Raw genomic sequence first — 14,702 nt, 5'->3', positions numbered from 1 at the left:
GACGAGCGGGAACGTCGTCTTCTTCGCTTCCACACGAGCACAGCCGTGCCGTTCGGCCGCATGGCGGCACTCGCAGAATGTGAGCGGTGTGGCAATATTAATGTTTTTATGTACCAACTAGCTCTTCCATACGGCTTTTCTTCGCTGATTGCGTTTTATATGAAGTAATTTATAGATACCTTGACAAAATTTTATCGTGGTGCCAAGCTTTGTGGATGAAACTTGCGACTTCCAAATGCAAGAAATGATGATATCGCATGATTCTGGTAACCCCTGAAATTGTAGTTATTCTGCCAATAACACAAAACTAATTCGATTCATATAAATATCTCGAAATAAGTTTAACGCCCGACTTCGCACGGAACGATCATATCGATATCGTGTCGGTAAATGCTAGCCGCACACTAAGATATCTAAGCCGCAATTTTTTATCTGCCCCACTCCTCTTAAACTCGCGCATTATAAATGTCTAGCTCCACCTGAACATTAATATGCATGCGCAATCTGCGGTCCCGATAACGAATTACTAACACAGGCTCTCGAATCTACCCAAAATCATGTAACGCGTTTCATCTTTTCCAATTAATCTCGTTACTCAAGTACTTTAACAAGCGAAACAATCCCTCAGTTCACCCTGCATATCTGCTATTCGACAGTGCCTTAGACTGTCTGTTCCTTAAAACTTTCTACACCAATCCCAGCCTGAAATACCAGTTATAGTTTCTTCCATCATATATTACGCTATATAATGATTACATATTTTGTGTTTATGTTCCCTCATGTGGTACTTATACACAATCTAATTCAATTTTGCCGTTCACAAGTAACGATTGGAACCACCTCACTGCCTCCGTAGCTGCCATCATAGATAACATCGCCTTAAGAAAGCCATCACATATTTGTTTTCACAAAAATTTGTTCTGTACGCCTACTCCTCTCTATAATTACTCGGGCCTTGAGGCTATGTGAGCCAATAAAATAAATAAATTCCCTGTTCACGTCTAGAATGCTACCTCGACTGACTTAGTACGAACGACCCGGGCTGCTACGACTTTTCGCCAGGGGCACTTACACAGTGAGCAGTTGATTACCAGGTGGAAACGCCATTACGGAGGCAGAGTAAAGGGAAACCAAAGATACTAAAGTAATTGCAACAATCAAGGCTCGGCAGCCGGGAAGGCAACCAGGACAGAACAATTCTATACAGCGCAGGAAAGAAAGACGGGTGAGAATGGAGCGACAAGAGAGGACGCAAGGAAAACATGTGAGCGTTGTCTCCACTTTCCCCATTCTCTCGAAATCAATTACCTCACACCTACATCGGGGTTAGTTCTTTTCTTTTCCGTGCAGGCTGTATGTTCATTCATTCCGGTGTCATTGTGCTTCTCGAATTCGTCACTCAGGTTGCGCTACTCCTTTATTTTTGACCTTAATTGTTTTTTAATTACGCTCTTCCTCCCTAGAAACCGGAAATACATAGGCAGCCTACGGACTTTACAGTGAGAAAGAGTATTTAGACTTGACTTTCCCAATGGCCGCTTAGCAATATACTGATCTTTTTTTGAAGATAAGAACGTTTTTTTATTACTTTCATCTGTAGACGCCGATTTGTATACCTATTTTTGCAAACGTCTTGGAAACACGCAAGCAACCATTCAAGGGTCAAGACTTTGAAGAAACTGAAACTGAGACATTTGAGACATTACAAGAAAAACAACACTGTTACGTTTCTCGGCTATATTATAGTGCCGCCATAAGCCTGTTTCGGTGAAGAACTGGCAAGATGAAAATAAAATGACTATGACAACGCCTCGAAGCTGAAGCCCAGCTCGAAGAAATGAAAGGTGGGAAAACGGACCGCTTCTCGTAGGTGGAAATATCGTTGGCGTGATTATTACTAGGTGATGTCGAGAAAATCTAAGCGCAGATCACCGATAGTGTTTGTTCAGTGTAACGCATCATGTGTGCTTGCTAGCATAAATTAATATCTACAAATGTAGATACATATCGGACTCTTGAAGGTGGTGCAGTAAAGTTCCATGGTGCTGCACAGAAATCCAGGCTTGTACGTCGGGGGGTCCGCCTGGCGGCGATCCACACCGGAGCAGGTGTTTCTGCCGGATGACACGCAAAGAGGGGCAGGTCCAAAGCAAGCGTTTAGTGTCTGCCTCGCTGACAGGAGCAGGACAGAAGAGGCAGGAGTCGCCGAAAGGGTCATGATACTACGGGGCATTACTCCGGTGATTCTTTCCAAACCAAAATTGCCTGTTGCCCTTGTATCTCAGAGAAGCGCGTGCGCTCCGTCGCGCGGTACTGTTCGCTCATCGTCGTCTTCTATATGTAGCACAAATCGTTACACACGTGGTCAAATGCCGGAGCACTGAACATAACACCGCGATACTCTGCGTAGCAGTAAAACTTTAGCTAATGATCCATCCCAAGAGGTGCTGAACGGAGGCTAAGAAAAATTTCGCAGGCCAACAAACGCTCCCCGAAGACGGCGGTCCACTCACCCCAGCCGATGGCGGCGTACACGTGGACACGGACAAGTTCCACGGAGAAGGTCTTGACGACCAGGATGAAGAGGTATAGGCCCTCCACGAACATCCAGAAGAAGTTGGTGCCCATCAAGTACGTCAGCACCACGTACATGAAGCACGCACTCTGCGTTACAGAGGAGAAAACAAAACGCGGTTAATCGCTTTTTCCAACATTTTTTCATAGCACAAACGTTAAGTACTTTTTCCTTGAAGCTGTGGCTGCTTGGGCGATCATTAACAAGTATCAGTGCACCTATTTTTTATTGCGAATTTCTTCATTAGTTTTAGATAATGTCTATGCCCAAAACAAAAAAAAATGGTCATAGGCAGGGAAAGTATTGCGGATAACAGGTAACAGCCGCAATGGGCACGCGGAGAAAATATCAAGGGTGAGCCAATATATTAGAGTATGACAGAAAGAGAAATGAGAAGACGATATTGAGTTGTCAAAGGCAAAAGGATAAGGGGGGAGCGAAACTGGCAAAATACTGGCAGGGTAGTTATGGATGAGTGACAGCGTTTATCCTGCATTGGACCTAGTTGGGCTGCTGCTACTGCTGCCGCCTATGATGATATGATAACGATAATGATGACAATAATAATCCCATCCACAGCTTCGCAGACTCGTGGCCTTCGGTCGTCTTTTATGCTACTGGAAACGAGCTTGAAGTAGGACAGGTCTTCTTGACAAGGCGAAGATGGAGCGCAAAATTTAGGCGACGTGTCCCCCCTCAGTTGAAAACATATTTTGAAGTTTTCTGGTAACACTTTTTACTCGATAATTAGAAAGAAATGCTTCATCTTGCAAGACGACAAAACAATCGAGCAATTTCACCATCCATACCACGGCTTAGTGGGAGCATAATGCGCTGGCCTTTCAGACATGGTGTCGCTCTTTAAATCCCAGCTAAGCGAGTGAAGTGTGCCTAAATATAGAAGGCCCAAAACAACTTTTGCCGCACAATCAGGCGGCATGGAAAGGTGAGACGAGTTTGTGTAGTTCCTAGGATGTGTAGCGAGAGACCAGTTTGTAACCGCTTTTGGAGTATATGCTGTGGGGAATGCCTTGCATGGAAGCACTAAACTTGCTTGTAAATTACTGCAGGTATCTGGGGGCCATAGAATGTTCTGATCTCCTTACTGCGCGCGCGCGCGCGCGCACACACACACACACACACACACACACACACACACACACACACACACACACACACACACACACACACACACACACACACACACACACACACACACACACACACACACACACACACACACACACACACACACACACACACACACACACACACACACACACACACACACACACACGCGCGCGCGCGCGCACGCACGCACGCACGCACACACACACACACACACACACACGCGCGCACGCACACACACACACACACGCACGCACACACGCACACACGCACACACGCACACACGCACACACGCACACGCACACACGCACACACGCACACGCGCACGCGCGCGCGCACCGCAGGGCTTCCAACTCTGCCTCCTTGTTCTTGTCCTGCGTCTGTTTCGCTGGTTCCACCATTGCGCATTATGAACTAACTAGCCCAGCAATTTACTCTATTTAACTCCTATACTCCTCACGCAGTAAAATTATAGAAACAATTCCTTGCACTTTCCGGGCTTTCAAAAGACGTCGGCTTCGCACATCTTCGTCGGCTTCGCGCATATATGTGCCGTAATGAGCCCCTCATTACCCTCCCATTGTCTGCTATATAGTCGGTTCTGACAACTTTGGTGCTATAGGAAGCACAAACAGGTTCTCGCAGAGCTGCTACCCACCCTATGTGACCACGTTTCAGGTGAAATTTGTGGCATTTCATGGCGTTCCACGTAAGGTGCTATAGTCTAAAAGACACTGGTGAAAGGTCCTATGATAAGGCTGCATACACCATAAATACGCTCGAGAATGGAAGGTTGGAAAGCCTCTGCGATAGCTTAGATGGAAGAGCACCGCACGCGATATACAGAGATCATAGTTGAGAATTTCACTTGCGGCATGTCGTTGACTTTTCTTCGACTTAAGAATGCACCATACTTCGGCAAAAAGTTACGTGTATAACTTGATATTCATCCAACCACGAATACAAAAAGATAAACAACATTTTCTAATGCTTTCCAAGTTTGCAGTGAATGTTTTCATGTATGTATTAACGACCCCTAATTTGACTACCCTTGACTGCTCTGTATTTCAACCAGATTCTCATTAGTGGCAGCCTTGATGTCAGAGATAACATAACAGTTTTCTTTCACAGCTACTGGCCTCGGCGTTCGATGACGTTTCTCGCGACACTTGAGGTAATTAATACAGGAAGTAGCACGTTCGCCGCTATGCCGAGGGTAAGGCTGGTGAGAGCTCCCAAGTTTAGGCTGCACGCAACACAGACTGTATACTGGAAGGGTGGATAGCTCCCCTCGTAGATGGGTTGGTAGAGAACCTTGGGCGACATACCAAGGCTCTAGATTCGAATTTCACCGGCGGAATGGAGCTGTTTCTTCACCCGGTTTTTGATATCCTACCTTTCAGTGAAAAAGCGATTGCATGGTTAATTTGCTGTTGACCCACATCAGAAATTAAAAAAAAATATTCGTAAAAACACATTCCCTTGCTTTCTAAGTTTCAAAGAGTGTGTAGCAAAATAGCTAATAGCATTTACATCAGAACACGGTCCAGTAGTTCTTCAAAAGCGCCATAAGAAATATAGTATGCCTTGCTCAGTATCGCAGTTATACGTGTCGCAATTTTGTTCAAAAGGTGCCAGTTTGGTACTACCTCCACTAAATGTCGGTAGAGCCAAGAAAACCAGCACTTTTTGTTGGCAGCCGGCAGCATAGCCAGCATGCTATCTGTAAATGACATATACATAAATGTGTTGAACCATGAATGTGATAGCGGTCGCCGCTCTTCCACAAGTCTTGCTTCATTCTTTCTTTCTGATCTGAATTATGTGTGCGCAAAGGCGCATGTTGTAATGTGAAAGCCATACGAATGTCGGCTGTGCGAGCGGTACGTTGCAACAGAATGCAGATAGGACGCTCAGACTGGTCAAAGGCTCTACCTTGTGAAGGTCCCATAACTTGGCGCACTTACGTTTTTTGAGCCCAGAGAAATGCACATGCGAGTATTATAGCCAAGACCATCGTGCTCCCATAGTCCTTGCAGCGATTATATGGCCTATGCTTTTTCATGACACAAGGGTAATTCAAGCCATTTGCACCAAGGAATAATTAGAGAATGTACTTTTTCGCTTTGGAGGCTCACTCAGGGATAATAGTGCTTTGTGGTTTAGAAAAGTGATGTAAATGTAAATACAGGCGAAAGCTCTGGATAATTGGAAGTAGCGGCAGAACATTATGTGGGCTTTGTGACAGTTACAAAGCAGCTGTGGCCCTAACGCCTCCCTCGCATTGCTCCGGGGAATTTTGCAGGCGTACAATTAGGGGTCACAAAACAAAGCAACAGTGGATGTCTCTGGCCTATTCATAGCTCAGACCGGGGACATCTGTAAACTGGCGTAGGAGTGTCTACCACTGATAAAACCACGCGCTGCCCCGTAAACTCCGGACCAGTAATGCGGCCAAGTCGCGTTGAATGGAACACCCACTAGGCACAGCTAAGCTGTTTATAGGCCAAGGTCTTACCCCACGCTCTACCACCGCTTGCGGTATACGCGATGCTCACTGATCGAAAGTATAGCGCGCCCACGCACGACCTAAATACGTAGGCAACGCTGCTTTGAGTTGTGCGTGGGTGAAAGTTATATTCGCATCTCTTGTGAGCCAAAATGCAGATTAAGCGAGCGCACTCCGACAATACTATTAATAGAAAAGATTCTGGTAAGACATCTAAAGGGACGGCGTCCGGACATCGCAAGACTTACTGGTGGAAAGTAAATACACAAATATTAAAGTTACATTTGCTTATCAATGTATTTACCTGTCTAGATTTCTTAATTCTGGAAGGGCCTGTCATTCTGAAGAAATTTCTTCTCAGCGATCTGCAGTAGTAAATCGATAGAGCAGTTTTTTCCCCAGGCTTGCTCCACTATGTCCGTGCTTCCAAACAATGGTGACGTTCTTGGAAGTTACCGTATTGGTCTAGACATATTCAATAGAGCTCGTTCTAATGGCTGCAGATAGCTTCAGGTGGAATATTACATGGGTACAAAATCGTGTTTGTGGTCAAACTGGTAATTACAAGAAATTTAATGCTATCACTATTTAATTTAGAACAGGGAGCGAACATAAATGAGTTGGATGGAAAATCAGATGGATGTCTAAAATCCGCATCTTCTTTCATTCTGGTAGTTCATGGTAACAGGTCTTCTATATCATATATGAACAAAGTAAATGCAATACATCAGTGACCCTTCCTTGAACGGCTTATTACAGGTATTTTAAAGTGCAACATTATTGCAATCGGGGCCTTTCTTTTTATTCTGTCGGTTTTGCGTTGGTAAATATCCTCGCTGCTCATTAAGTCACTTTATTTCGGGTCTGATATGTGCGGAATGAAAGTGCAGAATTAGCCCCATGAAGACATAAAGCTGAGTTGGAAGTTAGCGCTAGTGTGTCGTCTTTCTCTCTCCATGCAGTTTCAAAATACAGAACTTCTAGCCCGGAATATCGTCCTATTAAGCGATAAAATATGCAATAACGATATTATAACTACAACTGTTGTGGATTCGCTTACCAAAAGCAAATACAAATCCGAAATCAACGATATATTTTCGCTGTCCTGTAAGATGAGGAAGAAACTGTAAAAGTATTGATACCTGTATATTTGATGGAAATTGTATTGAAGACTGCTTGTCGGTAACATGACAGTATAACTCAAAACTCGAAACGCGTTGACGCAAAACTGTGCTGAACATGCAGAAAATTTATTATGGTTCAGAATAGATTTGTCTGGTACGTGAACCTTTTTCTTTGTTGCCAAGCTACAGTTAAAAAGTTAAGCACTAAAGAAAGAGAATACGAATTAAGAACAACGTAATAATAATAATAATAATAATAATAATAATAATAATAATAGTGCCTTACCGAAGCCTGAAGCTGTGAACAATATTTCAATTCGTTTAAATGAATAAAGCTCCAGTTCTTTGAAATGAAAGACAAAGGAGAGAGCAGACAATATGTGCGTGATCAGTATTTTACAAAGACGAAGCAAAAGCTCCTGGCCTGAGTATTTCCTCTGGGCTTCACGAAAAGACTTGAAGACATTTTTTTGCATCCATATCTGAAATATTTCCCGTTTCTATGTCAGAGACTTTCATCTACAATGTGAATTCTTGAACCGCGCACAAGGCCACGCGCTATGCAATATTGCTACCAACACGAGATATAGCGCACAGCATAGAAGGCACTGGACAGCTTGCGGCAGAGTCGTGTTTACTTTGGGGCAAAGCCGAAAGATGACCTGACGCAGCCTCTCACTGATCTTGTAAACTGCCCAAGGCGTTATTGCTCTGGAGGAAACCTGGAACTCTGTTTTGTCCAGGCAACAAAGGCACCGGAACGGTCCCAAAAGAAACAAACCTTATGGTTTCGGCCTAAAACAGCCTGACACTTGGGAACGGTTTACACAGACACATTGAGAGAGAGTGTGAGGAGTGCACACTTCGTACCGTCCCTTTTATTCCAGTCCTCTGGCACGAAAGATGCAAGTTTAATAAAACGGAGCAAGCCAGAGCCTAGTCGGGAGCCGGTGGTACTATGCCGTGAAGTCAAATATTAGACACGCCGGCTGGATGCAAAACTAAACAAAACCAGGGGGGGGGGGGGGGAAATAACGGAGAAGTAATTGTGCTGGCAGAGCTCATATGTATGCTGCGGTCTTTTTGTCCCGGGGCGATGGAGTGACGGGCGCAGAAGACGGCGTAAACACTGCCCGGAGCCGCACATCCAACCGCTTACCATCTTTTCCCGCAGCCGCCGCTTGAGAAGTACACAATCTGAGAATAAATAAAGCCCTGCATTGTCTTTCTATTGTTTAGTCATATCCAACCGGAGTGCCTAGCTAACTTTTCACGCCACTGGGAACAACCCCGGCTTGCTTGATTTTGTGTTGTCATGTGTACAAGAACTCCAACATCGGAAAATAAGAAGGAAGTCTGTGAGGAACGGTAAAGCAAAAACAAAAACGGAAAAACTGCGTAGGGGATGTCAGTCGTAATGAGCTTGCGTTCTCTTTTAGCCCAAGCAAAAGAACTTGGGCGTTGCAAGGCAGCACAAATAACTTATTTGGCTGCATCACTGCGTCCTCTGGAGAGACTAATGCCATGCACACGGTTCTCGTTGCGCCTTCTTGTTTCTGGGTGAGTCTCGGTTGTCTGATTTCGACGCGCGTAAAGCGACAACAGTGCCTAGGGCTCTGGTTATGTGGCGCTCAGTGGCTAATTCTGTATGCCAGTATTGCACGGCACGGCTAAAGGAAGAAAAACGTCCCAACAAATAGCTACGAATGGTGTGTTAAGTTCAATAATGCACGATAAATTAAAGCTACTGAAAATAAAGGAATAAATTGTAGCATTGCTTAAATTCTGCCCCCTGCTGTTTAGCTTTTTTTTCTCTGTTTGTGGCCACGCCCCGCTGGTAAATTCCTAAGTAAACCTAAACACTGAAGTCCAAGAAAAATATAGCAATCGCTTTCCGTTTTTTGCAATCTTGCCGGCCTTGATTTTGCAGACACAAATTCACAGGGTATAGGTTGGTTGTTCGTGTGAGATAAATATGTGCGGCTTCATCAGGGTGAAACGTGCATTAGGCAACTATTTATTAAGGCAAAAGCATTTAGTGGCTCATACTCCCGGTTGAGATTCTGTCCGTCCGTTACATTGCCAATCGGAAGTCACAACAACGGAAGTGACGTCGTACCGTCCGTCCGTTACGCTCTTCAACTCAATAAGGAAGAAAATCTGTTGGCGATCAGGTTTGAACCACCCTACTGCCGTACCGCAGCCGAGCGTGCTAACGACTACGCTACTTCCTGCCAACGCTTATGTAGTTCTCCTTGTCTGGGACGCTGGAGAGTGAATGCGGAAAGCGTCGAATCAAATGGATGCCTCCCAAACGCCCTGCAGTGCCTCCAGAATTTAAGATTCACAAACAACTGTGTGCTTAATTAACGTCTTAACGACGCATCAGTGACACAAGCAGCAACACCGCGCTAAAGGCTTTCGCTTCACCGCCCTTTAGGTCAACAATGCGATCCCCAGAATTTTTTCCAGATAACAGCTTCCCTTTGTAACTTCAGTATAGTAACGTACAACGCTGTCAGGTTGTTCAATTGCCTCAAAAATCTCCGTCTTCTTGTTGAGCGTTTCCAGAGGACTAGTGTTACTCCGAGGATTTAAATTTCATGCATTGTGTTCTTTTTTTTATTTCCGTGAATTCTACGCCGAAAGAAAGTGAAATGGATTATGACAAAGTACAAGCAATTAGATCGAAATGCCCTTCGACTTGTATAGTCAGCGTCCGCGGAGGATGAAGAGGACAGATCGCTATTGCTGCTGGGAAATGACCTTGGAAGGGAGAGAGCTCAATCCGGCGCCTCACTGTTTCCGCTGCGATTGTCGTAGTCAGATGGGAGCGGTGTTGCAACAGCTCGCCGCCAAGCACCTCGAAACGCCTCCCGCGGAAACATCCTGAAATTCCTCGAGCCCTCCTTCACCGCTTTCAGTCTCACTTCGCAAAGCCTCCTTGCTGGCTTAAACGCGCCTTCTTAAACGCCCAGTTCATGAAGCACAAGCAGTTTGTCACCCACGTCGTATCAGAAGAGTCTAGTCTGTAAAATTATCTACAGTTGTCAGTTCGTAAATCAAACGCACCACAAAACACGTGAATCGACTCTCGCTGAGCATGCAACTGAGTGCAAAATATATTGCGCATGTATGTGCGCATTTTGCAGCTCAAGAAAGCCGGCATAGTCAAGACGCAAGAAATGAAACATCTACGTAGCAAATAAGCGCCCAAGCAAAAATCAGTATTACTAAACTTTAAAACAGCATAAAAAATTTCTTCCGACAGTCGTAAAAATGCAGCAAATAATATGCGCCTCCCGTAACCTCTTATTACCAACGCTAGCTCTGGGTTTTGCAGTATTTTTGGGATGGCCGTTTGTATTTTTCTTTGCATTGGTTATCAGAGTGTATATAAAAAACGGATATTTCAGCATCTCCATTCAAAGTTTACAAAGTGCAGCAAATAAAATTCAACCAACTTGGACGACAGAGTTAAAAGTGGCGATGTAGACAGGTGTATGATCTCATTCATTAAATTTGTGTGACACTGCGAAACATGAAATTTTTTCTGGTGGCTATGCAAGAGAACGCGTACGTCAGGCGGGCCTTCACATTTCTGTCATTAGCGTTAGCAATAGCTAGCAGCACTGCTTGAAGGAAAAGAAATGCTGTTAGCGCACTAAAACGTTTGAACAATCGCCCTCTTCTCCTTTCATGCAGCTTATTTGCACGTTATGAATCGACCGCACTGTTTTGATCCTAGTCACTTGTGCCAGCGTTCTGCATGCATGTCCAGCATTCTTGAATCGCTTGCATGGCGCAGGTAAGAGTGCCAAATAAAACCAATGGGGAATGTTTTTACTATAGCGAAAACTATAATTCCAATAAAATGGAAGTCTACCGAATTGATGCCTGTAGATATATCGTTTGTTATAATAAAATCTTACAATATATGAAAAAAATGCGTTCGGAAACTTTTTCTCATTGAAAAACGTTTTGTCCGTAATTGCTGGGGATGGTAAACGGAGCGCTCTCGATGCATGTTTTACGCTACTAGCTGCATGAATGGGTAGTATTGTTATGGATTGCATAAATGGTATTGGAATAGAATGGAGAAACTCATTTCACCTTTGCTTCCCCGTTTTTTCACACAGTAGAACAGAAGTTTTGCGCAGGTACGAAACCAGCGAAATTTGAATCTCAGACCTGGAGCCACATGCATGATAGATTGCATTTGCCTACAAGTAAGCAGTAATGATGGCTGTCGAACTCTTCTCGCAAGGGCTGCCCAGTTAAAATGTTTAGGGTGGTATTGTCTTTCCGTAGACGACAGGTGTACGTCGTCAGGTAGTTGTATGGGAAAAAAAACACCGTTAAGATGTACTCGGGACGATTGCCTCTAAGTGCAATACTGGTGGGGGCAAGTGCGTGGAGGAAAACTGCGATGTGAAACGAATGCTTGCAGAAAAAGGCAGGCTGAGAGAAAAGAATAATCCCAGAGACAGCCTCCTGTGGTTTGGCGGAGTTCGAAAGTAACAATACCGGCTTTGTGGTGACGTGTCTGACATTTGGTGCAGTTAAGCCATTGGGGAGAGAGCCTAAAGCGCACCGCATATGTATTTTCGTGCGTTGCCTCTGTAGCAGGTGTGAACCTGGCGACCTAATCTTTTATCTTGATACTGAAGGCAGATAACAGGAAGACAAAGATCAGAGGCTGGTAGAGCTTAGCTGGTGAACAATAGTTATCCTGAGGAACCTGTGCCGCGAGTGTGATAAAGCAACCTATAGCAGAAAACAAAGTGAACAAGGGTGAATTTGAAAAGAATTATCTAGGCATGGATACTGGATATCGCAGACCCCGTTCCTGTACAAGAGTCTTTTTAAGATCACTTTCCAAAAAAGCTCACTTTCCCCAACTCATCACCTTCACATATCTCACCGTTCTCTCCGTCAGCGGTGCTTTCTGCTATTTAATCTCTACAAGTGAGAAATCCGTCTTCCATACGAAGAACAGTTCTCCGGTCGACACGTTGGCTAGTGTACTGAAGCTCCCCTAAACCCTAGTGCACTTTATTTTGTATTATCAGTAATCCCATCATCCAACCCGGTCTCTACCAAGTCGATATGGGAGATGAAATTCGTCGCCGGCAGGGTGCCCTGGTTTGCATCATATATTCGGCAGTGCCGATTAAAGAATCGTAGCTCGTCTCTGCAAATGTCGAGGTCCGCCACGGCTGACAGCTTCTTTTCTTTATATTGTCTGCATCTGGAACTTCTCATTTTTGACAATAACAGCAAGTGTTCTCTTACAGACACGGTATGTTATAGAAGGCTTTCTAAGGTTCACACCAACTTTACATATATGCATCATTGTTTAATTGCCTGCTTCCTTCGAACTTATACGGTTAACAAGAAAAGATGTTACTTCGCAGCAGATTAATTAAACCGGTAAACGTTTGCACATCTCTCTTCCACACATCTGGAATTTTGGCACACACGGAATGCCTGCATACTAGGACTATCAACAAAGTTCGCGTTCTTGCTACGAACTTCCTGGAAAATAAAAAACGGACAAGAAAAGGCGCCTTGAAATATGCGCTGTCATTTTGTAAGTGCACACATTCGATGTGTATGGGTAATGCGACTAGTGTGCAGCGGATGTAGTGTAATTATCCTTGAGCATAACGAAATCCTGAACGAGCGGGTTCTAACATGCAAATTGTTTACAATGGAGCGCTGATAGTGAACCTAATTCGCAGAAGGATGTTATTGAATGTACGGTGCGGGAACAGCTGAAATGAACACCTAACCTTAATGAAAGGAGGCGATTCTTTTATCAAGGATTAGTCGGGTGGCCTCTGGGGCCCGGGAGCTTCTCTTTTGTAATCTTCGCCAAGATTCGGTGCTCAGCTTTCTTCATTTTGCCTATGCGCCCCTCAACTTTAATTTCTTAGTGCGCCTTTCTATTAGATCTGAGTGGCTTTGTGTGCATTGCTTGGTCTTCTTTTTGTAGCCCTAAAAAAAGAATATTGAACCTCTAACGTGTCGCGCTTTCTGGTAATATTAGCAGCGCTCTAGAGAAATTATGTATTAAAATAAATGCAGAAATCGGAATTAAAGAAAGCTACAAATATCACTCTTCGGTAGAAATCTATAGGCAAAATGAGCATCCCAGGGTGACAAGATCGAAGCGAGAACTAAGAAAATAAGTATTCGTGTAGGTTTCTGTCTTTCTGCTTCTGAGAACAAGCTGCTTTTCTCGTATTTCTAGGGGGCCGAAATTCACCGACAATCGCAGGAGAAAATGAAGTAAGTGTGATTTGATATCACGCCTTCTTATGCTGCGCAGTGGCACAGGGCGAATTTCGTCTCGTAAAATGAGTTGTTCCTTTCATGCGGCTGTGAGGACTTGATCACATTTTACTTCAACCATTCAGCAATTTTTTCAAATATAAATGCGTTGAAGAGAATAACATTTAAAGTAGTTAATCTGCACTCGGTAAACAATACTGACGCAAAATGTACTCTTGGCCTACATCAACTTGCTGTTTTATGCTCAAGTATTTAAAGAGCCAGGAACAGTTTAAGCTTTGGCAACGCAAGGCGTATATGCTAGAGCATATTAGCATATAAAATATGCAGAGAGAATGAATATGAGGGCTGAAGTGTGTCTATAACGCTCTATAATCTGACTGCACAGATGCTCAGGTGCTTGTAAAGAATGTCCATGCATAGGTCCGGGTACGCACAGTGAAATAAGCGTTAGCGCTTTGGGAGAAGCACTGTTTTAACAGATCAGACAGAAACTACGGCACTATGCAGCCGATGCTATTAGTGTCATATTCTACTAATGCAGCACCTACGAAAAGAACTGGAGACCCCACTAGAGATGCAGTCATCAGAACATGTCTCTTCGTGATTGGCCGAAAATGTTAATGCATGCATGAATATGAGCTTGCATGAGCATAAATTTTGTGCATGACATAAGCGCTTGATACGATTGATCTTGGTATCTGTGAAATTTACGTAAAAGGTACAAGATGCCGGAGGCGTATAGTTGCACAAACTTGCGCAACAAATCTGAACAAAAGCTTTTTGGAGCGACAAACAGCTTATGAACGCATGTTTTTTCATGGAATGTAATATTTTAGCATAACAGTTGATATATCCGCCAATCACTCGATGACAGTCTTGAATTTTTTTTTGTGCTATTAGCGTTTTCTCTGTCGTCAAAAGCGTTCCCCTTTGGTTTTAAATGGCAGTCTTAACTGCTCGTTGCGATGGATGGAAACACGTTAAAACAAAGATTTTTTTAGATATCTGAATAATGGATGATTGCCTTCAATATTTCCATAAGAGTATCTTACAAATTCTCAATATT

The 14,702-nt window shown here is 44.0% G+C and overlaps 1 protein-coding gene across 2 annotated transcripts in view; it reads right to left on the bottom strand.

Moving 5' to 3' along the window:
• The window catches only part of LOC144124730 (diuretic hormone receptor-like), a 328,464-nt gene that overhangs the window by 35,976 nt on the left and 277,786 nt on the right, over positions 1-14,702 (bottom strand). For both annotated transcript variants that reach the window (XR_013313270.1, XM_077657587.1), the window contains exon 8: positions 2,514-2,664. Coding sequence is in view for 1 of the 2 variants with exons in the window: in XM_077657587.1 (XP_077513713.1) it covers positions 2,514-2,664 (151 nt within the window). In the remaining variant the exon portion in view is untranslated. The remainder of the gene's footprint in view (positions 1-2,513; positions 2,665-14,702) is intronic.

Source organism: Amblyomma americanum, chromosome 3 (genome assembly GCF_052857255.1).
Source record: "Amblyomma americanum isolate KBUSLIRL-KWMA chromosome 3, ASM5285725v1, whole genome shotgun sequence".
Taxonomy (NCBI): domain Eukaryota; kingdom Metazoa; phylum Arthropoda; class Arachnida; order Ixodida; family Ixodidae; genus Amblyomma; species Amblyomma americanum.
Note: the sequence above shows the minus strand (reverse complement) of the source record. Positions and strands in the feature narration are given on the sequence as shown.